General features: G+C 37.9%; 1 protein-coding gene across 1 annotated transcript in view; it reads left to right on the forward strand.

The window, feature by feature from the left end:
• The first annotated feature begins 314 nt into the window (after positions 1-314).
• The window catches only part of IMPA1 (inositol monophosphatase 1), a 30,830-nt gene continuing 8,260 nt past the window's right edge, over positions 315-22,884 (forward strand). The window contains exons 1-7 of the mRNA XM_041768967.1: positions 315-1,856; positions 4,460-4,525; positions 4,892-5,025; positions 7,088-7,192; positions 8,683-8,728; positions 10,937-11,045; positions 12,513-12,621. Coding sequence (XP_041624901.1) covers positions 4,463-4,525; positions 4,892-5,025; positions 7,088-7,192; positions 8,683-8,728; positions 10,937-11,045; positions 12,513-12,621 — 566 coding nt within the window. The 5' untranslated portion in view covers positions 315-1,856; positions 4,460-4,462. The remainder of the gene's footprint in view (positions 1,857-4,459; positions 4,526-4,891; positions 5,026-7,087; positions 7,193-8,682; positions 8,729-10,936; positions 11,046-12,512; positions 12,622-22,884) is intronic.

Genomic DNA, 22,884 nt, shown 5'->3' on the forward strand with positions numbered 1-22,884 from the left:
CCGCTGAGCCACCCGGGCTTCCCATTCTCAATAAATATTTGAATGATCTGTAACCTTAAGAGCAGCTAAATGCATGACAGAAGTAGGAATATATTTTATTTCTCTTGATAGATATATCAAGAAAGACAGATTTTTGCATGGTAAAATTTTCTAATTTGGATGGGGATGAAGTGTCTGTTTTTTGTTAAAGAATGAGAGGTATAAAGCATGTTGTCTAATTACTTGAGTTCACACCAATCATTTTATATAGCCAGGATTGGTTAGACAAAAGATCCAGAGGTAGAGGGGTAAGACATTTTTTAATGTTTTTCTGACCCTTAGGAGGTGATTTTGAGGTATATTGTTCCAAGAATAAAAGTTCTATCTACAATTCTAACCTGTGTTATGTCAAAACATGAAATCTCGTTAGGTATCTTAGAGACTCCATCCCTGAGGACCTGCACTTTAAATTTTTATCATTTTAAGATCAAAGCCCACTAAGTAATTAACTAATAAAGTCTTGGTAAGTGGAATGGTATGTGGAATCTGATTCCCCCTCCCCGCCCCCCAGGAGTTGCCCTTTAAAAGAAATCAGCTCTGGGGACTCTAGTAGAGTTAACAAGATACCCAAGATTGCTAGGAAAGGAATTAACAAGGTGGTCCCTCTTTATTCAAATGCAGGGCAATTGGGCACTTATTGCTTCTGTTGTCAGATGACCTTAGCACTCTGTGGCTTGATAAAGGGCCATCTTCCCCAAAGCCACCTTTTTTGTAGAGTCAGGTGTCAGCTAAAGTGTCAAGGGCATTGGATCTCACCTCTTTTCTCTTTTGAAGTTTAGCATAATTAGAACTTTTGTCATGGATGGAAGTCAGCCTGTAGGAGAGGATATCTCAAAGATTCAGAAGAGGAAACTTGCCTTTAGGGAAGTCTGGAATGGTGACCGGGATGTCCCATCAGGAAGCAAATTTTGTCCTGGCAAGGTATGCGGCCGGCCGATGCTGGAACCTGACCCCTAACCCCCAGGGCCTTGGAACAACGGACGATCTTTGGACTGGGAACAATGGCTGTAGGTATGACTGTAGCTTTAAGAATTGCCCCTCTGGCCACCTAGGGCAGTGCACGGGAGCTGAGATCTCTGCGGCCATCCGAACTCACCGCACCGAATAAAATCTTTTGGATTGCGTGGGACCAGTGTGCGACTGCGCCAAAACCGAACCCGCGCCCCAGGCTTCCCTGTGCACGACAGCGTTCCGGCATTTGGAATCGCTTTGGACTGAAAATACTTAGTTACTTGAGAACAACCGTGAGGTCGCAGCTGAGACCCCTAGAAAAAAAGACTGGACTTCCTGCTTATTTGAGGTAGGAAGTGTGAAGTGATTTTAATTTGAATAAGGAATAAGATTTGATCTTCCGACTTCACATGGCTTACACTGGTTTTAGCTATAACAGCTTTGCCAAAGCAGTGGGACCACGTTCATTTAAAGGAGGCTTGAAGAGGACTCGGGTGACATTTCCTGCAGGTGCCTGGAAAATCTGATTACAGAGCAACACTAGTCGCTATGCAGTTGCCAGGATTATTTTAAGACAATGAAGACTCAAAACAAATGTCTCAAGTGTTTCTGAATTTCTGAAGAAAGCGGAGGCTGCAGAACGGACGTTAGAACCCAAAATAAAGAGGCCACTTGTCCAAAGCCGCCCGGGCAGGCCCGCGGGCAGGGCGGGGAGCAGCCTGACCCGGTCTCGGCCGCCGGCTGGGAGGCCACGCCCACGGGGCGGGGCCGCGGGCGGGACTTCCTGCCGGGGGCCTGTCGCTCCTTCAGGAAGAGCCCCGCAGCGGATCCCGCCGCCCGCCGCCCGCGCCTGACCTCGAGTTGAGGTAAGTCCCGCGTCGGTGCGAGTCCACGGTCTAGGCCGGAGCGGGAGGCGGGGGCGCCCGAGGACGAGGCCGCAGCCGGGGCCCCTTTATCCGCGCAGGTTCTCCTCAGACCCCGCCGCTGGGGGCCGCCGCGGACAGGGCCGCCCCCGCGCCTCCTCCCACCCGGTCCTGCGGGGTCCGCTCGCGCCTCCTCCCGCAACCGTTGGGGCAGCTCACCGGGAATTTTCCCATTGTACTGACTCCGAGGAAGCACCGAGAGCGCTGGCACAGCTGGCACGTGGCGTGGTCCCGGGGTGGCGGTGGTCCCGGCGTGAGCCGCTCCCCTGGTGCTGCCGCGCCTCGCCGGGAGGGGGGCGGGGATGCCTCAGGCGTCGCCTTCGGGAAAGTGAAGGCGCCCGGAAGCGGCAGCTCGAGTGGTTGTGACTGCGGCAGGTCCCCTGAGTGTGAAGCACGGAGTTTCCTGGCTCTTCAGGCCGAGGTGTCCTCCGAGCCTCCCTCTGGAGTTCCTTCCCTAGGGGTGTCGTCAGGGCTCCGGCGTTGCCTGCTCACTCACGTGACTTAGCAGTATTTGCGGGTCATCTCTTTTCCGTGAGCGGGGACCCTATAGTCCAGGTGCCTAATTGACATCCCTTTTTGGTTTCAGAAACGCTTCTCATCCTCTCCGGATTTAAACTTTTGATCTCCCTCCTTCTGACCCAAAGCTCCAAACCCACTCTCTTCTGTTACTCCGTGTTTCAGTGGACGTGACTGTAATCCATGCAGTTGCTGAAAGTGGGAAATCTGGGCATCATTGAACTCTTCTTCCTCTCCTTCATACCCCATATCCAAATTATTGCTAAATGTCCCCAACTTTACTTCCCAAAGCAAATATTTCTCTGTCCTCTCAACTTCTCTTTATCGACCTCTCCCTCCACTCTCCCAGATTTAAGCTAACCTTCAGGTCTTCCCTGGACTGCCGCATCCTAAATCTAAATCTCCAGTCTGCTCAGCACCTACTCTCCACTTTTCCCTCCCCGCCCCAATCCATTCTCTTCAGTAGCCATGGTGAAATGATTCTTCATGGCTCTCAAGTCAAAATCTTACCTCCAAGGTCCTGCCTGGACTGATCCCTACTATCTCCAGTCTCATCCCCCTCCTCCTTCCATTGATCTCTGAGCTGTCACACCTAGGCCTTTTAGTTACTCTTGGCTTGCATCCTGTAATTGAGTAAGTTAATGCTTATTCACTTGTCCTTTAGATCTTGGTTTAATCACATTGTCAGGGCAACCTTATCAGATACCTAAGGCCAGGTGAAAGCTCTTTGATTACCTGCTTCTCATTGTACTTCTACTTAGCCTTTATTACATTTGTGGTTTTGCATGTGGCCTGACTTTTTAAAATTTATTATCTGACTCCCCACTAGCAAGTAAGTGAACTGGGTCTCTTTTCCTCACTATGATGTAGTGCAGCATGTCGTAGGTATTCAGCAAATAGCTATCAAATGATTAAACAAATAATGAATTTTGGTTGGAGAATCCCTAGAAGAAAGGGTAGCTTTTGAAATGGTCATTGAAGAATTGGTAGGAGTTTTATCCGTGCTGTTAGAAGGCAGAGATATGAGTGGCTTGAGCAGAGTTTCTGACAAGAAAACAGATGCATTGTTCTGTTAATTTGGTTCTGTTAAGCCTGGAAAAGGAATGGGAGTAAGAATGGAAAAAAGAGAGTTTGGAAACGATTCCTGAGACACTAAGCCCTGACTTCTGTAACTCAGTAAGTGGCTTCCCTTTTATATTAAAAAATCTAATATCAGGGAAAAAGAGCAACTACTAGCAGAAACAGCTCACTATATCTATTCTTTGCCCTCCCCTCCTTTCTGCTCCTCTTTCCTACATGATGAGCACCACTGTAGGGGATTTTGAGTAGTCTTTAAGGTGAAACTGTGTGTCAGTTATTCTCCATTATAAAGGTGACAAATTTGGATTGCTTTATAAATGACAGCACATTTTTCTGAGTCTGAGAGCTTGAAAAACTTCAGTGTCCTAGGTACTGAGTTTAGAATGTGGTCAAGCTGATGGTGAGTTATTTTGGTATTCTCTTCAGAAGTCAGTGGAAAGCTGGACAGGTTAGAAGATGAAAATATGTTGGTTTCTTCTGGGAAATAAATTTATTTTTGTAGTCCTGGAATTTTCTTTTCTTCACATGTTGCAATAGAAAGATCAGAGTACTTTAGTATCAGAATTGAGTATGTATCTTCTGTACCTTCCTTTCAGAGCTGCTTTAATTTCTCCATTCCCAGTGTTAATTATTTCTCTGTTCTAAAGTGTTGGGAAACACTTTATAGAGTGTTGTGTTTTGTTTTGTTTTTTTTTTTTGTAATGTAAATGTTTATACACTAGAAGTGTCTTAGGTCCACTAAGAAATATTCTCCCCTATCAGTGAATCTTAAAAACCTTTGAATTCTAACATCAGCAAGAGGGCAATTATTACATTTGTGATTTTGTACACTGTGTGATTCATTTCCTAAATGAAAGTATGTTGCTAATTGAGATATTTTTGTGAACTATTCTATAATTAAGACTTAGAGATTTTTAACTGTTTTGTCCTGACATGTTAAATCTGTTTAGAAGATGGCTGATCCTTGGCAGGAATGCATGGATTATGCAGTAACCCTGGCAAGACAAGCTGGAGAGGTATGAACTGAAATCTTATCAGCCATAATATGATGGATGTGGACAGTGTGATTGTCCTATTAAATAAAACATGTATTTTAATCTTTTATTTTCCATTTACTAAACGTTTTAAATGGAGTCAATACTGATATTATATTGTTAAACTTTTTATGATGATAATTGTGGATTTAAAATAGGATCTAAGATTGTATGATTTTGTACCTAGAAGGTCATAACCACTAAAAGTTTATTTACATTGGGGTAAAACATTTTTAAGAACATCGTTTCAAGCAGATTGAATGTTTTAAACCATTTCTGTTTCATCTTTTAGTTTGATTTTAAAATGATTTATGCCTTTTCTGTTTGCTTATCAAAAAATCTTTTTAGGTAGTTCGTGAAGCTATAAAAAATGAAATGAATGTTATGATTAAAAGTTCTCCAGCTGATTTGGTAACTGCTACTGACCAAAAAATTGAAAAAATGCTTCTCTCTTCCATAAAGGAAAAGTATCCATCTCACAGGTATCTTTTATTTTAGTTTCACATGGTAATTGAAACTTAGGTTGGAGCCAATGTACTAGACAGATTTTGATTCTAGACACAGAAATTGACTTTAGTTAACTAGAGCTGAGAAGGAATTTATTTGGAGAGTGTTGGCCCAAAGAGCAGGGCTTAGGCAGAAATCAGGATGGAAGTCAGAGCTGTAGGTGCCACAGGAGCCATTACCTCAGATGCCACCAGTAGCCTCGTAACTGTTGGCTTTAGATACCTTTACCTCATTATTTCAGGATTATAAATCCTGAGCAGGAGTGTCTTGCTGAACTCAGGTTGTTTGCCCAAGCTCAGCCTGCCAGGAAGGAGCAAACAAGGTATTTGGATTTCTTGATAGTAAGAGGAGTGTTTGGATGCTGGGAAGCTAATATGACAGATGTCTGCCATAGGCATGATTTAGAAATTGTATTCTCTATATTGCAAAATTTTTTTATGTGGTGGAGTGGTAGTAACTTTAATGAGTTTGAGAGAAAATACTAAAATCAGGGCTCTTACACAGAGACATATGGCAGAAACATTGTCATCATTTTAAAGTTGCCATTTTCTGCTTTTTTTTTTTTTTTTAAGATTTATTTATTTTAAAGAGAGCGAGCTGTGGGAGGTGGGAGGGCAAAAGGAGAGGGAGAGAGAGAATCTGAAGCAGACACTGCTGAGCAGGGAACCTCACGACCCTGAGATCATGACCTGAGCTGAAATCAAGAGTCGGATGCCTAACTGACTGAGCCAGGCACCCCTCATTCTCTATTTCTTGGTCATGCCATTAACTCTTCCTGATACTTTAGCTGTTGAGAAGAAAACATTTTTAAAGCTGTGGCTAAAAAATAGTTCCTCCTAGTAAAAAGGTTTACAGCTAAGTGAAAAAAGGATGAAAGAAAATCATAAGGATTAGGAGAGTTCTGTATTAAATAAAGGAAATAAAATAATAAAGAAAGTAGAAACCAGGCACCACTTACAAAATTCACCTGAGATTTATTACACAGCATGTTTTAGACGCAGTAATTTTGGTGGGTATTTTGCTTTTTCATTGATTTATTTAATGTTCTCTATATTGTCTATTGCTGCATAGCTAATTATCCTAAAAACTTTGCAGCTCTAGACAACAAACATTTATTAGAGTTTTCTAGGGTCAGGAATATAGGAGTGGCTTGACTGCCTGGTTGTGGTCAGGATCTCAAAGTTATAGTCAAACTGTTGGTCAGGCTGTGGTAGGCTCAACTAGGCCTGACAGTTCACTTACGTGATTGTTGGTGACCTCAGTTCTCATGGGTTTTCGGCTACCAGCTTCCCTCATTGCCTTGCCTTGTGGGTCTCTCCTTAGAGCAGCTTTTTTTTTCTTTCTTTTTTTTTTTTTAAAGCTTTCATTTATTTACTCATGAGAGACACAGGCAGAGGGAGAAGCAGGGTCCATGCAGGGAGCCCAATGCGGGACTCAATCCTGGGTCTCCAGGATTACGCCCTGGGCCCAAGGCAGCACTAAACCGCTGCTGAGCCACCGGGGCTGCCCCTTCGAGCAGCTCTTAACCGGGTGGCTGGCTTCCCCTGGGGCAAGAGAGGGAAAAGGTTGGAGGGAGAAAGAGGAGATAAGATGGAAACTACAATACCATTTTTTGTCAATGAGTCTTCAGTTTTGCATATTGTAACTTCTGCTTTGTTCTACTGGTTAGAAGAGAGTCACTCAGTTCAAATTCACACTCAAAGCAAGGGGTGTTAGGTTCTACCTCTTAAAGAGAAGAACATGAGGGAATTTGGATTTCTTTTTAAAATCACCACATTTCCTTAATCAGTTCTTATCTGCAGCAAATGTGTGTGTACACATGTGTGCGCCTTTATTATATTTGAGAATTTTGAATTTTTTGTGTGACTTGGCTCTGAGGGAAATAAAGTTTTCTCACTTTATCAGTCTGAAAGAAGGAACAATAGAAAAGTGTATGGGCTTATGTATTATATTGTAGACTGAATCTAAGGAAATGTTAAGGTTTGAACACTGTTGAAAGCAGTATGAAGATTTGGAATTTGTCATTCTTGCTTTTAGTTTCATTGGTGAAGAATCTGTGGCAGCTGGGGAGAAAAGCATCTTAACTGACAGCCCTACATGGATCATTGACCCTATTGATGGAACAACTAATTTTGTACATAGGTAGGTTTTTAAAATGTTAATATTATAATAGCTGTTTATATACAAACTGAATGGATCTAGACACTTTAGAGAATTGTATCATTTGTAGAGCGAAATGTATTTATGCAGAATTTTCATCAAATATGGAAGAGATGATGAACGTGGGTTTGAGGTGTTTACTATTCTTTTTCTCACTGGTAGAGCCATATAAAAATGTAAGCAAGCAACAGTGCTGCTTTGAGATTAAGGAACTAATGGAGTCAATTTTGGGGGGTCATAAAGAATGTTGTCTATGTAGGGGGTTCAGTCCAAGAGAGAAAACTGTTAAAAAGAGCATGGGTTTTAGGATCAACAGACTTGAGCTTGAGTCCAAATGCTTGTATAGGCTTTGTGATGTTGGGCAAGTTATTTAATCTTCCTAAGCCCCAGTTGTTATTGTTCAATGTGTAAAATGGGCACCTTAGTAGTACCTGCCTCATAGAAATGTTTGTTCTTGGGATACAGTAAGTAGTGCTTTTATATAAGAACTTAGCATAGCGCCTGGCACAAAGTAAGTTTGTAACTCAGTATATTAGCACTAAAAGAAAGCCTGGATAGCCTAATTCAGGAGGATTACACATAAATGTTATATTTGAAGTTGCCATGTAGCTGTACATATCTTTACTAATACAGAATTGTTAAAGTCTGTAAAACCAAGATCTAGAATCTATGATGGAGAGTTAATGTAGAAGGATGCTCATGGTATATTATAGAGAAGATTCTAATTCAGTGTGTATACTATGATCCCATTTTGGTTAAAACTCTATTAAGTATTTCTTAAATTTTTTATTTTCAGTAGTTGACACGTTTTGTCATATTTTCTTCATTTTTAACTCTTGAGTCAGAAATTATAACCTATGTGTTCAAACTGTCACACAGCCATAGCAATAGGTGTAGCTAACAGTACATTTCAGATATGAAACTCCAAGTTTGGTATGAAGGGCAAGTAACAATTTGTTCTGTATAATTTAATACTTGTGTTTATAGGTCCTGACTCTGGGAGAAATGACCCAAGAAAAGAAACTTTTCTTTTTAACCATGAACAATTATAATTTTTTTGACTTTGTAAAATATATTTTCAAAAAGTAAAAATACAGTTAATATATTCATGGCATTCAACTTTCCAAAGATATAAAATGCCACGCAGTGCAAAGTGTCCTTCCAACTTCTGACCCCAGTTACCCAGGACCAGTCTGAAGGTGGCTACTGTTATCAGTTTCTTGTGAATTCTTTCAGAGATGTTTCATGCCTGTAGAAACATCCTGTATGTATGTATGTGTATCCACTACTTCTCCCTATATTTCCCATTATTTACACAAAGGGCTGCATACTATACACTCTGTTCGGAGAGAGGAGGGGTGAGACTATTTATATGAAAAAATTATATAGTCATTTACCTTATGAAAAAATGTGTTTATTGAAAATAATTTTTTTATCTTGGTAAATTTGTGTTTGTTTTTTTTTTTTTTAAGATTTCCTTTTGTAGCTGTTTCCATTGGCTTTACGGTAAATAAAAAGGTATGCTGTTTAAATTTATGGTAAAATGCCTTGCTCTCATTTTCTGAGAAAGAGTAAATGTGTGTCTGTAATAAATTTAGATTTGTCTCTATATTCAATTTATATAGCTGCATTATTTCAAAGTAAGCTGCAGAACTGTTAAAATTGGCATGATACCTTTTCCAGTAAAGAAGATTTAATGTTTTCTGAGCAGCAAGAATTAAAAGGAAAAATACATGCAAGTAACTGAAATGCAACTCCGTATTTAATCACCATTACGTATGTGATAGAGTCAGATGTAATAGGAGTTGATGGGTGATCTATAATGCTTAATGGAAAGGTAGGATATGAGCGGGTAATGCCTTAGTAGGTGTCAGTGAAAGGAGACTTAGAAAGACCAGAAAGTGGTAGGGGCTAGAGCATGGTTGGGAAATGGCGAGTATGTTCAGGAACCCAAAAGCTTGCTATATCTAAAACCCAGCAGAATACAATCTGTAGCTATTGCATTTCCTTGCTGTTTGGCTATTTGATCAAACGATGAATGATGTTTGCTAACATCTTACATACCTGAATTCAAGAGACTTAAATCTGTGAAAATAAAAACACATCTTAAGCACGGGTTGTGTTAATTAGTAAGAACATCTGAAAGAAGCTAAAGGAGCCTTTAGCATAAAATTAGCCCTGGGCAATGTGCTGTCCCTGCCACTGAACTAACTCACAGCTCATGCATAAGTTAGATGTGCAAACAGATAAATATGTAGTGGAACTATGAAAAAAATGCCATGAGAACATGAAGGTGTATCCAATTCTACCAAGAGTGGTTTGGGGAAATCTTCATAACAGAAGTGGTCTTAGAATTTGATTATGTGAGTTGGGTTTTAGAAACTTAGGAGTTTTCCAGGTAAAGAAGAAAAGGAGGAAAGCATTTTAATGAGATAGAACAGCTTGGAATAGAGCATGATGTTTGTGGGGAGCGAGATGTTCATTGTGATCGAAACCCTGAAAGTGGCAGGAGCAGAATTGATGAAGTGAATTAGTTGTGGTTTTATTGTGAGGCACTGTGGCCTGTCTCTGCCAGCATATTTATATTTTGTTTTTAGGTAGTAGAAAATCTGTAGCAGTTTTTCAAGAACAGAGTGACAGATAATTCTAGCATTGTAGAATCCTACCAGAGGGGCACGGCAGGTGATTCTCAACTAAGATGGGGCAGTGAGGGTGGCTGAGGAAATGCCAAAATCAAGAAGTGCTTTCAAGATAAAATTTGAAGAAGACAGACACATGGGGAAGGAATGAGGTATGATGAGGTGGTAAATTATTTTTGACCTCTTTGGTTGAGGTTCCTGGAAGGCTAGTGGAAGCATAGGTTTTTCCATGTGATAAGGGCGTTATAGGTGGTAGTTGAATGTATGGACTGCAAAGACCAAACCCTATAAGAATACAGACCTCCAAGAGGGAAATGAAAGAAGTGAAAGAGTGAACGAATCCTGACCTACACAACATTTAAGGATTGGACAGAGAACGAGGCCCTTAAAAAAGAAAAGTGACACGAAGATAGATTAGTGAGGTGTAGGACTAAGGGTACTGCCAGAAACATGGGGGTGCTGGATTAAGTAATGAAGAAGAGTTGATGATGGTCAGCAATTTCCAATTTTCCGAGTGGGCATTTGGGAGGAGTTCATGGGTATTCTCTTTCAAGGAAGTTTCAGAAGTGTGTGTGATCAGGGCAGAAGCCAAACTGTAATTTTTATCAAGAGGAGAATAGGAGAGGCGAAGTACAGACTACCCTTTGGCAGTGAAGGGAAAAGAAGATAACATCTTGGAAATTTTATAAGGGCAGTAGAAATTTGGTGTGAACGTACCAGAATGGAAATCTGAGAGAAGATTATCAGCTGATTAGAGATTTTCAGAGAAGCCTGAGAGGGTAGGAATCATAATACAGAAGGAAGTATTCACCTTAGAAAATAGGAAATATTTGTCTATCTGAGGCAGGAAGGTTAGAGACCAAAGTGGGTGCTCCTAAGTTGAGAAATGGATGGGACAAGAGTCCAGGATTCCAGTGTGATGACCTCTTTCTCTGTTTAAGCTGGAAACTAGCATTTTTTAAGTATCCCATAGTAGTTATTTGAAAACATTTTCAGTATACCAGGTTTTTTGTTACTGCCTTAAAAACGTTGATTTAATGATAAAACATACTCTGGTTTGGTAAAGGAATCTTCTTTCCTTCTGCAGATGGAATTTGGAGTTGTATACAGTTGCCTGGAGGATAAGATGTATACTGGCAGGAAAGGAAAAGGAGCCTTTTGTAACGGCCAAAAACTGCAGGTTTCACAACAAGAAGGTAGGTTTATCTTCTAATTTTTGATGTGGTTGATATTATAAACCTGTGTTTTACTGTTTTTTTTTTTAATAAGTTTTTAAGTTTTAAATAATAAGTTTAATAATAATAAGTTTAAATTAAGTTTTTTTACTTAATTGATGGACTTATCCCAGTTGTTAACAGATTCACAAATTGTGTGTATTTTCCCTTTATTTTTCTTTATTTCCGCCACAGTTTTGTATGTGGTAGTGAGGCCAGGAAAGCAGGTATACTCCAGCAAACACCACTTCAGACTGGTGGCTTGCTAAGTGATAGAAAGATGAATAAGAATGGTTTCCCGCTCCCATGGTGTTCATGGTTTATTGTTTCAGATGCTGCATCTTAAATTCTTTGTCAAAATTCCTCTGATCTGATGCTGCTAGGACTTGTTAGACCACAAATTGGGAGGGATGGGGGAGTCTGTTAATGTTGAGAATCGTTTAAAATGATGTATATACATTTTAATGACCTTGATGATTGGCGTTTTGTCTTTGTGACAGCTCACCGAAGTTTCAAGGCACCTTCTTTCCATAAACCATGTCTAACATTTTTCGCAGTTTGTACTTTCAGATTCTTTTCAGTGCAGCAAGAACTTAGATACTTGCAAATCAGTCTACATTCATAATTCTCCTACACTTTTATAATTTTTCTCCTCAAACACTTTTTAGGAGAGCAGATTTTTAGTTCATTTTCTTTTTTATTGAACTCTAAGACCCCAAAGATTGGAAGCTGATGTTAACATGTGAAAAAACATGCATCTTATAATATATCGAACTACTGTAGTAGCTTTTGTAGAAACCAAACCTTTCCCTTTTTACAATTTTTTTGGCTTCTTATAGTTTTTAATTAGATGATATAATGATTAGAGAAATAGCAGTTGTAAATATGTTCGGAACAAGCTACTAAGCGTACCCTGGTGGGAGGAGATGAAGTGGAGGGTACACCAGGAAGCCTGTTAATGGAGAGTATGGAGTGTGGCGTGAGCCCCAGTCATGTTGTTTCTTTTTTTTTTTTTTTTTTTAGTCATGTTGTTTCAAAAACAGAATGGAAAGCATGGGGTAATCTGTCAAGTTAGTAAATGGAGGCCAGCCACCACTTTAATTTTAATTTTTGTTTTCTGTCAAATGTATGAATTATTTCTAAATCCTACTTTTTAAATGTTTATATAATATTTGCTGGTTTCTCACTAATGGGGTCATGCATGCAAGCAAATTGGTTATATTCTACAATTTCAGAGGATGATTTAAAAAGCAGACTCTTTGATTATAAAACCAGTCACTTGAGGTTAATAAATTTATCAGAATTTTAATACTTTAAGGCTTAGAAAGAAATTTGATACCATTCAGGATGAGGGATAAAAATCTTTATTCTGAATTACAGGCATCATATTTTTAAAATCAGAATTCTTATTTTTAAACTCTAGTGATTATTTAAAACATTTTCTTTTAGATATTACCAAATCACTCTTGGTGACAGAGTTTGGCTCTTCCAGAGCACCAGAGACTGTAAGAATTGTTCTTTCTAATCTGGAAAAGCTTTTGTGCATTCCTATTCATGGGTAAGTTTTTTTCATTTCTTTCTTGAAGCTCCAGAAAATTTAAAATTTTCAAGAATGAATTTTCCTTTAGAAATGAAATTTTTAATTAATAGCTTGGGATCAGTACCATAATTCTAATTTTGTAATTCCAAAAGGCTTTTTATTTGAGAATGATTTCAAACTTAACAAAATTTACTGAAATAGGGGAAAAAAGTATACCCTTTACCCAGATTCACCTGTTAACATTTTATCCCTTTGCTTTGTCATTTGATCATTCCCTCTGTGTGTGTGTGTGCATGCACATATAACACCATATTTTACCCTTAACTATTTTAGCGTGAATTACTTACTTTATGGCTCTTCACTCCTAAATACTTTATTTCCTGAAATTAGGGATATTTTCTTCCATGACCACAGTAAATTGTTGACTTCATAAATTCACTATTTATCTAATCTACCATCCACATTTAATTTTGACAGTTGACCTAACAATGTCCTTTGTAGCATTTTCTTCTCCATTGCAAGAATCAGCCTAAGGTCAAACATTACACGTATTTATCATGTCTCTTTTAGCCACTTTTAATCTGGAATATTTCCACAGCCTAAGGGATTAGCCACCTCCTTTCAGTTTTCAAATTATTTGTATTGAAAAATATAAGTAGACTCTTAATTCATTTCTGGTTTCTTTGTATTAGTTTCCCCTTGTCACTTATTTTCTATATTTTTACTTTCTTCTTTTTGTAAATCTTGATTAAAGTTTTAGTGGTTTGTCTTTTTTTCTCCAAAGAACCAGGATTGTAATTAATTAATCTGATTTACAGTTTTTCTTCTCTCTGCCTTGAATTTATTTTTATTCTTTTTTTTTATTAATATAAGTATTTAGGCTATGAACTTTTATCTTACCACTGTTTTAAATGTACCTCATAGGTTCTCATATGTAGGATTTTCATTATAATTATTTTTCACAAAATCTGTAATGTGTACTTTCCATTTCACCTAAGAGTTCTTAAATTTCTACAAAGAAAAATTTTTTTTAAATTTCATTTTTAATTTAAGTAGTTTTATTACATCATAATGAATCTGCTATAGAGCCTACTACATGATTAAATTTTGGGGACAGTTCTATATGCACTGAAAAAAAGTATATTCTCCATTATAAGGGTACAATGTTTGATATATAACCTAAAGATTGACCTTATGTTTTTTTGTCTACTTCATCTGCCTGATACTGAGTGATTTGTTAAATTCTCCTATAATTGGTATGTTTCTCTTTATTTCTCCTTGCAACTTTTAGAGCTTTTATCTTATATAAGATGGAAGCTGCATTATGTGATGCCTATATACAACTTTTATGCCTTGTATAATTTTAACTTTATATAGTATACTTTGTCTTGTTTCATGCTTTTAGACTGAAAGTCTATTTTGACATCAAAATTGCAAACTCTACCTCCTTATTATTGCTATTTGCCTAGTAAAATCTTGGTTCACTCTTTTAGCCTTTTTGAATAACTTTTTTAAGTGTATGTCTTGATTACAGTATGGAGTGGAGTTCTGCTTAAGAATGCAAATGAAGGGCAATCCTGGTGGCTCAGCGGTTTAGCACCGCCTTCAGCCCAGGACCTGATCCTGGAGACCCGGGATCTAGTTCCACATTGGGCTCCCTGCATGGAGCCTGCTTCTCCCTCTGCCTCTTTTTGTGTGTCTCTCAAGAATAAATAAATAAAATCTTTAAAAAAAAATGCAAATGAATTGAATACTTATTCTTTTAATAAAACAGGACTATTCATTTATTAATATATGATTGTTTTGTTTAGTCTCAAATCTACCCTTTGGTCTTAGTTTTTTTGCTTGACCTCAAGGAAGAACGGGAAGCATTTTATAAGGTTTTATGAGTCACTTTTATATAAAACTCATCCTCTATAATTCCTTGAGAGCACATGTGCTTGGGATTCCATGAGTTCTAGCACATTCCAAAGTATGAACTTCTCAAAGTTTGTTGCTTTTGAGAAATCTGATGCCATTCCAATGTTTTTGGCTTTTAAATTCATGTTTTACTTGGAGACTGAGAATTTTTTTCTTTTAATTTTTCACAGCTAATAGTTTTACAAGGGATATATCTTGGAATTGCTCATTCTGGTAGTTTTCTCCTTTAATATGTATACTCAGGTCTTTTTTTCGTTCCGGAACATTTTTTTTTTTTTTTGAGTTCTAGTTCTAAATACTATTTCTGTTTTCATTTTCTGTTCAGTTTTCATTTTCTTCAGGACACTCTTAGGAATGTTCAGCTACCTTTGTGTCTTCTTTTCAGCCACTTTCTCTCTGGTCCTTTTTACTTTCCTGTCTTGCTTTTCCTCATTGCCCTCAATTATATTTTTATTGGCATCTGTTATTCTTCAGGTACCTTGTGATTGAGTTTTCATTCCTGATAGAATCTTGTCCTCTCCTCTCCCGCACCTTCTTTTCTGAGTTAACTCCCTTTTTTGTTTCTTCCTCCAACCCTGCCTCCCAATTTCTGCAGTAGTTTTTGTATTTTTCATTTAACTCCCTCCTCCGCCCCCATATTTACAAATATTTGAGGATATTTAATCCAGGTTGGATTGATTTTCAGTTTTTTATAGCTTCATTGTTGACTTTTTGTGGGAGACTTTATCAGGCAAAAATACCCCAAACACTTTCATTAGCAGTTGTCTGATGTTTGTCTGTCTGTAGTTTTGTATGGATGTGGTCTCCTTTTTTCTATTTCTATTCATTGTGTGATTAGGGTTCCTGGTTTCAGAGCTCCTTATGCTGTCAGTTCTGCCCTTTTTGCAGTTTCTTCCATGATAATCTATTTAATTGGGGGGTGGGGGGGTGGTGAGGGTTGGCCGGTCTTGTTTCTTTCATTTCTGCAGGATCCATACTTTTTCACTTCTCTTTTCCTTCTTTGTCTAAAAGAGATGCCACCTCTTTTTTTTTTTTTTTTTTTTAGATATGATGGACATATATTTTGAGATATAATTGACATCTAACATTAATTGACATCTAACATTGAGATATAATTGAGATAACATTATGGTATACAACATAATGATTTCGTATTTGTATATATTGTGAAATGATCACCACAGGAAGTCTAATTGATATCCATCACGACATATAGTTAAGATTTTTTTTCTTCTTGTGGTGAGAACTTTTAAGATCTACTTTCTTAGCAGCTTTCAAATATACAATACAGACTATTATTATTATTAAAGATTTTATTTATTTGACAGAGAACAAGCACAAGCAAGGAGAGTACCAGAGGGTGAAGGGGAAGCAGGCTCCGACCTAGCAGGGAGCCCAATGCAGAGCCCTGGGATTATGACCTGAGCCAAAGGCAGACACTTAACCAGTTGAGCCACCCAGGTGCCTCACAATACAGAACTAAAAACAGTAGTCACCATGCAATATATTATGTCCCTATGACTTACTTTATAACTGGAAATTTGTACCTTTGGGACCTCCTTTAACTATTTTGCCAGTCCCCTTAATTCCTTCCCCCTGGCACCCACCAGTCTGTTCTCCATGTCTGAGAGCTTGATTGCTTTATTATTTTGTTTTCTTTTTAATTGGTTATTCTATATATATGGGCAATCTTATCTGACTCTTCCCAAGTACAGCTTCTTTGCAGCTGTGAATTTAGGTTCTACTTTTTTCCAGCCCCTTCCCTGTAGCAGGACTAAATTACCAATCCATATACGTGTTCAGCACTTTTGTATTTGTTGTCTCACTTTCTCTTTCTTAAGATAGCTTTGTCTGTATGCCCTCTGGGTCCTCTGCTTCCTTCTCCTCCTTGTGACAGAGTCTTTTCTGCCTCCTCTCCCCAACTCTGCATCCACGAGCTTGCAATGCTCTATTAGGGTTCTTTTGTTTTTCCTTATACTTACAGGTAGAGAATTTGTGTTTTCTGGTTCCTAGAACTGCTGAAGGAATGGGTCCTGTGGGTTTTACTTGTCCTTGTTGATTTATTTTTATTTTGGGGAAAAGGTAATGGTGCGTTTTATTTTATTTTATTTTTTTTTTATTTTTTATTTTTTATTTTATTTTATTTTTTTTAATTTTTTTTTAATGGTGCGTTTTAAATCAGAATGCCACTATTCTCCAAACCTCAGAGTCCTTCTATAATTGAAGTTTTATAAGTGACAAAATTAAAAGCAAAAATTAATAAATATATACATTTGTCCTTAAGAGAAGCTTGAGTTTTGAGGTTCTTAAATTTAATAGTTAAATAGCATTTCTCTTTTATTGTAATTGTTTTCATGAAAAGAAGAGAAAAATAATTACAGACTTTTGTGATTTTATTTCACTACCAGCTGTGCTTATCTTTTTCCTTCTGAAAATAATCACTGACTTTAACACTCTTAGAACTGACTTAAAACATCTGATAATTCAGACTTATTTGTAGGTGAGTTGACTGAGGCTCAGAAAGGTAAAGTGACTGCCTAAGATCACACAGGTAAATGGAGATGCAACTAGACCCCTGGCTTCCAGACCAATTCTCTTTCTCCAACATTAGAATTTTCTTTTAGGAATCAGGACATTCCATGTATAGTTTGGCCATGGTACAAACTACATTTGTGATCTATTTAGTAGATCTAACAAGTAAAAAGAGAAGAGTTCCTGTCAAGAAGGTATGGTACGTACCTACAAGCACATTTGTGATTTATTTACATTTGTGATCTATTTAGTAGATCTAATAAGTAAAAAGAGAAGAGTTCCTGTCAAGAAGGTATGGTACGTACCTACAAGCACTCAGATGGCTCAGTCTAGAGTATGCAACTCTTGATCTTGGGGTTTGTGAGTTCAAGCCCTACATTGGGCATGGAACCTACTTAATAAATAGAGAGGGGGATAGAGAAGGTATAGAACCTCCCAGACCGATGTCCTTGAGGGAAGAGCAATATGATTTTAAAAGCCTACAGCTATAGTGTGCTATTTTGAAGCAAGGGCTTTAACTGTGGGCAATAAAATGTTTATGTTAGTCATAATAGAGCTGTAAGTGCTTTATAACTTTAACCTTGTATTTTTCCATTGTCTGAAGTAAAAAGTAAACAGTGACCTTTTATTTTTAGATTTTCTTAAAAGTATAACCAGGAAAATATTACCAAGTAGAAGTGCTGATGTACTGATTTCTTTTGCGTTCTGCTGAGTTTTGAGTTTTTCTTCCTTTTTTTTTTTTTTTTTTCTTTAAGATTTTATTTATTCATGAGAGACACAGAGAAAGAGAGAGAGGCAGAAACACAGGCAGAGGGAGAAGCAGGCTCCATGCAGGGAGCCTGATGTGGGACTTGATCCTGGGTCTCCAGGATCACGCCCTAGGCTGCAGGTGGCACTAAACCGCTGTGCCACTGGGGCTGCCCAGTTTTGAGTTTTTCAGTCTCAGTTCGGAAGGGTTACTTACACACACGCACACATGTACATGAAACTAAAGAGTCATAATTTGAATGAATGCCTTAAACAAATAGAAACAGCCTAATAGGTTCCTAATTAGGAAATTACTTTTTTTTTTAAGATTTTATTTATTTATTCATGAGAGATACACAGAGAGAGAGAGAGAGAGAAAGGTAGAGACACAGGCAGAGGGAGAAGCAGGCTCTATGCAGGAAGCCCAATGTGAGACTCATTTCTGGGATCCCGGGATCACTCCTTGAGTCAAAGGCAGACGCTCAACCGCTGAGCCACCCAGGCATCCCTAGGGACTTATTTAGATGAAATACATGTCATGTCCATTTACGTCTATATTTTCTGGCATCATGGTTTGGCAATAATTTCATCTTAAACATGGAGTTTGAGGTCCTTTTATATGTTAGGCACTCTCCTAGGTGCTTTGCGTATATTTATTGTTAACTATTACAACGGTGGTCCAAAATAGGTTGGTTTTCCCATTTATATGACAAGAAAAGTAAAACTTTAAGGGGAAACTTTCAGATTACAGTTTTAAGCAGCTAACTAGGGAACCCTGGGTGGCGCAGCGGTTTAGCGCCTGCCTTTGGCCCAGGGCGCGATCCTGGAGACCCGGGATCGAATCCCACGTCGGGCTCCCGGTGCGTGGAGCCTGCTTCTCCCTCTGCCTGTGTCTCTGCCTCTCTCTCTCTCTGTGTGTGTGACTATCATAAATAAATAAAAATTAAAAAAAGTTTAAGCAGCTAACTAGGTATGCACACTCAAATCTCTGTGATACCAAAGATAGTCCTTTTTATTTTGTACCATATTAATTCTATAGAAGGATCAGACTAAGAATTCAGAACACGTTTGTAAAATCTAGACCACAGCCTTGGTTATTCAGTAATTAAGTATTCTCTCTGGTAATATTTGTCCTTAAAAGAGTATGTTCTTTTTGTTCTTCTCTGACTATAAGCCTCCTTCCCTGAGAACTCATGATCTTTATTAGAAATGGACTGAAGCATTACCAATAGGTATCACTATTGTTCTTCCATCCTATGATTCTGTCTCTGAAGAGAATACTAAGGAGTTATTTATGAAAGATCTTGGTATCTACTTTCTATGAAATGAGCTATGAACTATCATATATCCCATGAGAAAAAGGGAAAAATATGCCATTCTTTAAAGTAATAAGAGTCACTAAAGTTAACTTGGTTTTATGTATTTGGAAAGCAGTCAAACAACTGTTTAGCATTTGTTACTAGTTGGTTCTTAAATTTGATATACAGTAAGAAATAGGCAGTAAAACATTCAAAATCTAAGGTATCATATAATTTTAATCATTTTTTAAAAAGATTTATTTATTCATGAGAGAGAGGCAGAGACACAAGCAGAGGGAGAAGCAGTCTCCACACAGGGAGCCGGATGTGGGACTCGATCCCAGACCCTGGGATCACGCCCTGAGCTGAAGGCAGACGCTCTACCGCTGAGCCACCCAGGCCTTTCTGATTTTAATCATTTTTTTTTTTTTTTAAATTTTTATTTATTTATGATAGTCACAGAGAGAGAGAGAGAGAGGCAGAGACACAGGCAGAGGGAGAAGCAGGCTCCATGCACCGGGAGCCCGACGTGGGATTCGATCCCGGGTCTCCAGGATCGCGCCCTGGGCCAAAGGCAGGCGCCAAACCGCTGCGCCACCCAGGGATCCCGATTTTAATCATTTTTTAAAAAATGCCTTGGTGTAAAGGATCTTCTGGAGTGCAATGTCATTTTTATTTTTCGTATTTTAGATACAAAAATACAGTAGTCATCAATTCCTACTGTAAAAAAAATTTTTAAATCAAAGTATAAACATACAGTGTCATATTAATTTCAGATGTACAACATCATGATTCACCAATTCTGTAAAATACTCAGTGCTCACCACAGTAAGTGGTCACCATTTGTCACCAGTGTTCTACAAAAGTATTTTGTTCCCTATGCTATACTTTTCATTTCCATGAGTTATTTTATAACTAGAAATTTTTACCTCTTAATCCCTTTTATCTATTTCACCCATCTCCCCCAAGCCCCTGCAACCACTACTTTGTTCTCTGTGTTTGAGTCTTTTTGTTGTTCATTGGTTTTATTTTTTTAGACTCCACATATAGTGAAATCATATGGTATTTGTCTTTGTCTGACTTATTTTGCTTTGTGTAATACCATCCAGGTCCATACATGTTGCTGGAAATGTCAAGATCTCATTTTTTTATGGTCAAGTAATATTATCTATTTATACGTATATCTGTTGTCTTTATCCATTCATCTGTTTGTGGTCTCTTGGGTTGCTTCCATGGCTATTGTAAATAATGCCTGAGTAAACATAAGGGTGTATATATCTTTTCGAATTAATGTTTTCATTTTCTTTGGGTAAATACCCAGTAGTACAATTACTGGTTTTCTATTTTTAATTTTTTGAGGGCCTTTATACTCTTTTCCAGAGTTGCCGTGCCAATTTACATTCCCACCAGCAGTGCACAAGTGTTCCTTTTTCTTCACATCCTTACCAACACTTGTTATTTCTTTTGTTTTGATTTTAACCATTCTACAAGTATAAGGTGGTATCTCATTGTCATGTTGATTTGCATTTACCTGAGGATTAATGATGTTGAGCATCTTTTCATGTGTCTGTTGGCATTTGTATGTCTTCTTTGTGAAAATGTCTAGGTCCTTTACCCATTTTTAATCAGATTATTTGTGTCATTTTGGTGTTGAGTTATGTAAGTCCTTTATATATTTTAGATGTTAACCCATTATCAGATGTAATTTGTGAATATCCTCTCCTATTCAGTAGGTTGTCTTTTCATTTTGTTAATGGTTTCCTTCAGTGTGTAAAAGCATTTCATTTTGATGTAGTCCTAATAGTTTATTTTTGCTTATCAAGTTGATCAAGTTTGTTACTTTTGATTTAGGGGACATACCTGGGAAAATGTTGCTAATGTCAGAGAAATTACTGCCTATGTATTCTTCCAGGAGTTTTATGGTTTCAGGAGTCACACCTAGGTCTTTAATCCATCTTGAGTTTATTTTTGTATCTGGTATAAGAAAGTGGTCTAGTTTCATTGCTTTGCATGTAATTATCCAGTTTTCCCGGCATCATTTTTTGAAGAGATTGTCTTTTTCACCATTGTATATTCATGCCTGTGTTGTTGTAGATTAATTGACCAAATAAGTGTAAATTTATGGGCTCATTAACCTTTTCCATTGATCTATGTGTTTATTTTTTGTGCCAGCACCATACTGTTTTTGTTTTTTAAGATTTTATTTATTTATTCATGAGAGAGAGAGAGAGAGAGGCAGAGACACAGGCAGAGGGAGAAGCAGGCTCCATGCAAGGAGCCCAACGTAGGACTCCATCCTGGGTCTCCAGGATCAGGCCCTGGTCTAAAGGCGGCGCTAAACTGCCGAGCCACCCAGGCTGCCCACCATACTGTTTTGATTACATCTTTGTCATATATGGTGAAATTTGGGATTGTGATACTCCAGCTTGGGTATTCTTGAGTGCTTTGGCTATGTGGGCTCTTTTGTGGTTCCATACAAATTTTACAATTTTTTGTTCTAGTTCTGTGGAAAGTACTGTTGATATTTTGGCAGGGATTGCATTGAATCTGTAGATTTGGTTAGTGTGGACATTTTAATATTAATCCTTCCAATCCATGAGCATGGAATATCTTTTTGTTTTTGTTGTTATGAGTTTCTTTAATCAGTGTTTTATAGTTTTCAGAGATCGTTTACTTTGCTTGGTTAAGTTTATTCCTGGGTATTCTTTTTGATGCAAATGGTAGTGGAATTGTTTTAATTTCTCTTTCTGCTAGTTCATTATAAGTGTATCAAGATGAAACACTTCTACATATGAATTTTGTGTCCCGTGAGTTTACTGGATGCAATTATCAGTTCTAATAGTTGTTTTGATGCAGTCTTTAGGATGTTCTGAGTATAATATCATGGCATCTGCAAATAGTGACAGTTTTACTTCTTCCTTACCAATTTGGATGCCTTTTATTCCATCATCTTGTGTGAGTGTTGCATCTAGGACTCCCAGTAGAACATTCAAGGGGTGGGAGTGGACATTCTTATCTTATTCCTGCTCTTTGAGGAAAAGTTCTTAGTATTTCATCATTGCAGATAATGTTATCTGTGGGTTTTTCATATATGACCTTTATTATATTGAGATATATTCCTTATAAACCAGCCTTGCTTTGGGTTTTTAACATGACCTGGTGTTGAAATTTATCACATATTTTTTCTGCTTCTGTTGGGATGATCAAGTGATCTTTTGTTTTACTGATCTTTTATCTTTTGTTTTACTGATGTGGCATATAACATTGATTGATTCGACAATATTGAACCATCTTTGCATCCACAGAATAAATCCCACTTGGTCATGGTGAATGATCATTTTGATGTATTATTGAATGTAGTTTGCTAATATTTTGAGGAGTTTTATATCTCTGTTCATCAGTGATATTAACCTGTAGTGTTTTTGTCTGATTTTGGTGTCTGAGTAATGCTGGCCTCAGAATGAATTTGGGAGCTTTCCTTTTTTTTTTTTTTTTTTTGAATAGCTTGAGAAGAATATATATTCTTTATTTTTTTTTTTTTTTTTTTTTTTTTTTTTTTTTAAATTTTATTCATTTATGATAGGCACACAGTGAGAGAGAGAGAAGCAGAGACACAGGCAGAGGGAGAAGCAGGCTCCATGCACCGGGAGCCCGACATGGGATTCGATCCCGGGTCTCCAGGATCGCGCCCCGGGCCAAAGGCAGGCGCCAAACCGCTGCGCCACCCAGGGATCCCCCTATTCTTTATTTTTTAAAATTTATTTTAGTGACTCTTAAATGGTTC

The sequence above is a fragment of the Vulpes lagopus genome, chromosome 9 (assembly GCF_018345385.1).
Source record: "Vulpes lagopus strain Blue_001 chromosome 9, ASM1834538v1, whole genome shotgun sequence".
NCBI classification, from domain to species: domain Eukaryota; kingdom Metazoa; phylum Chordata; class Mammalia; order Carnivora; family Canidae; genus Vulpes; species Vulpes lagopus.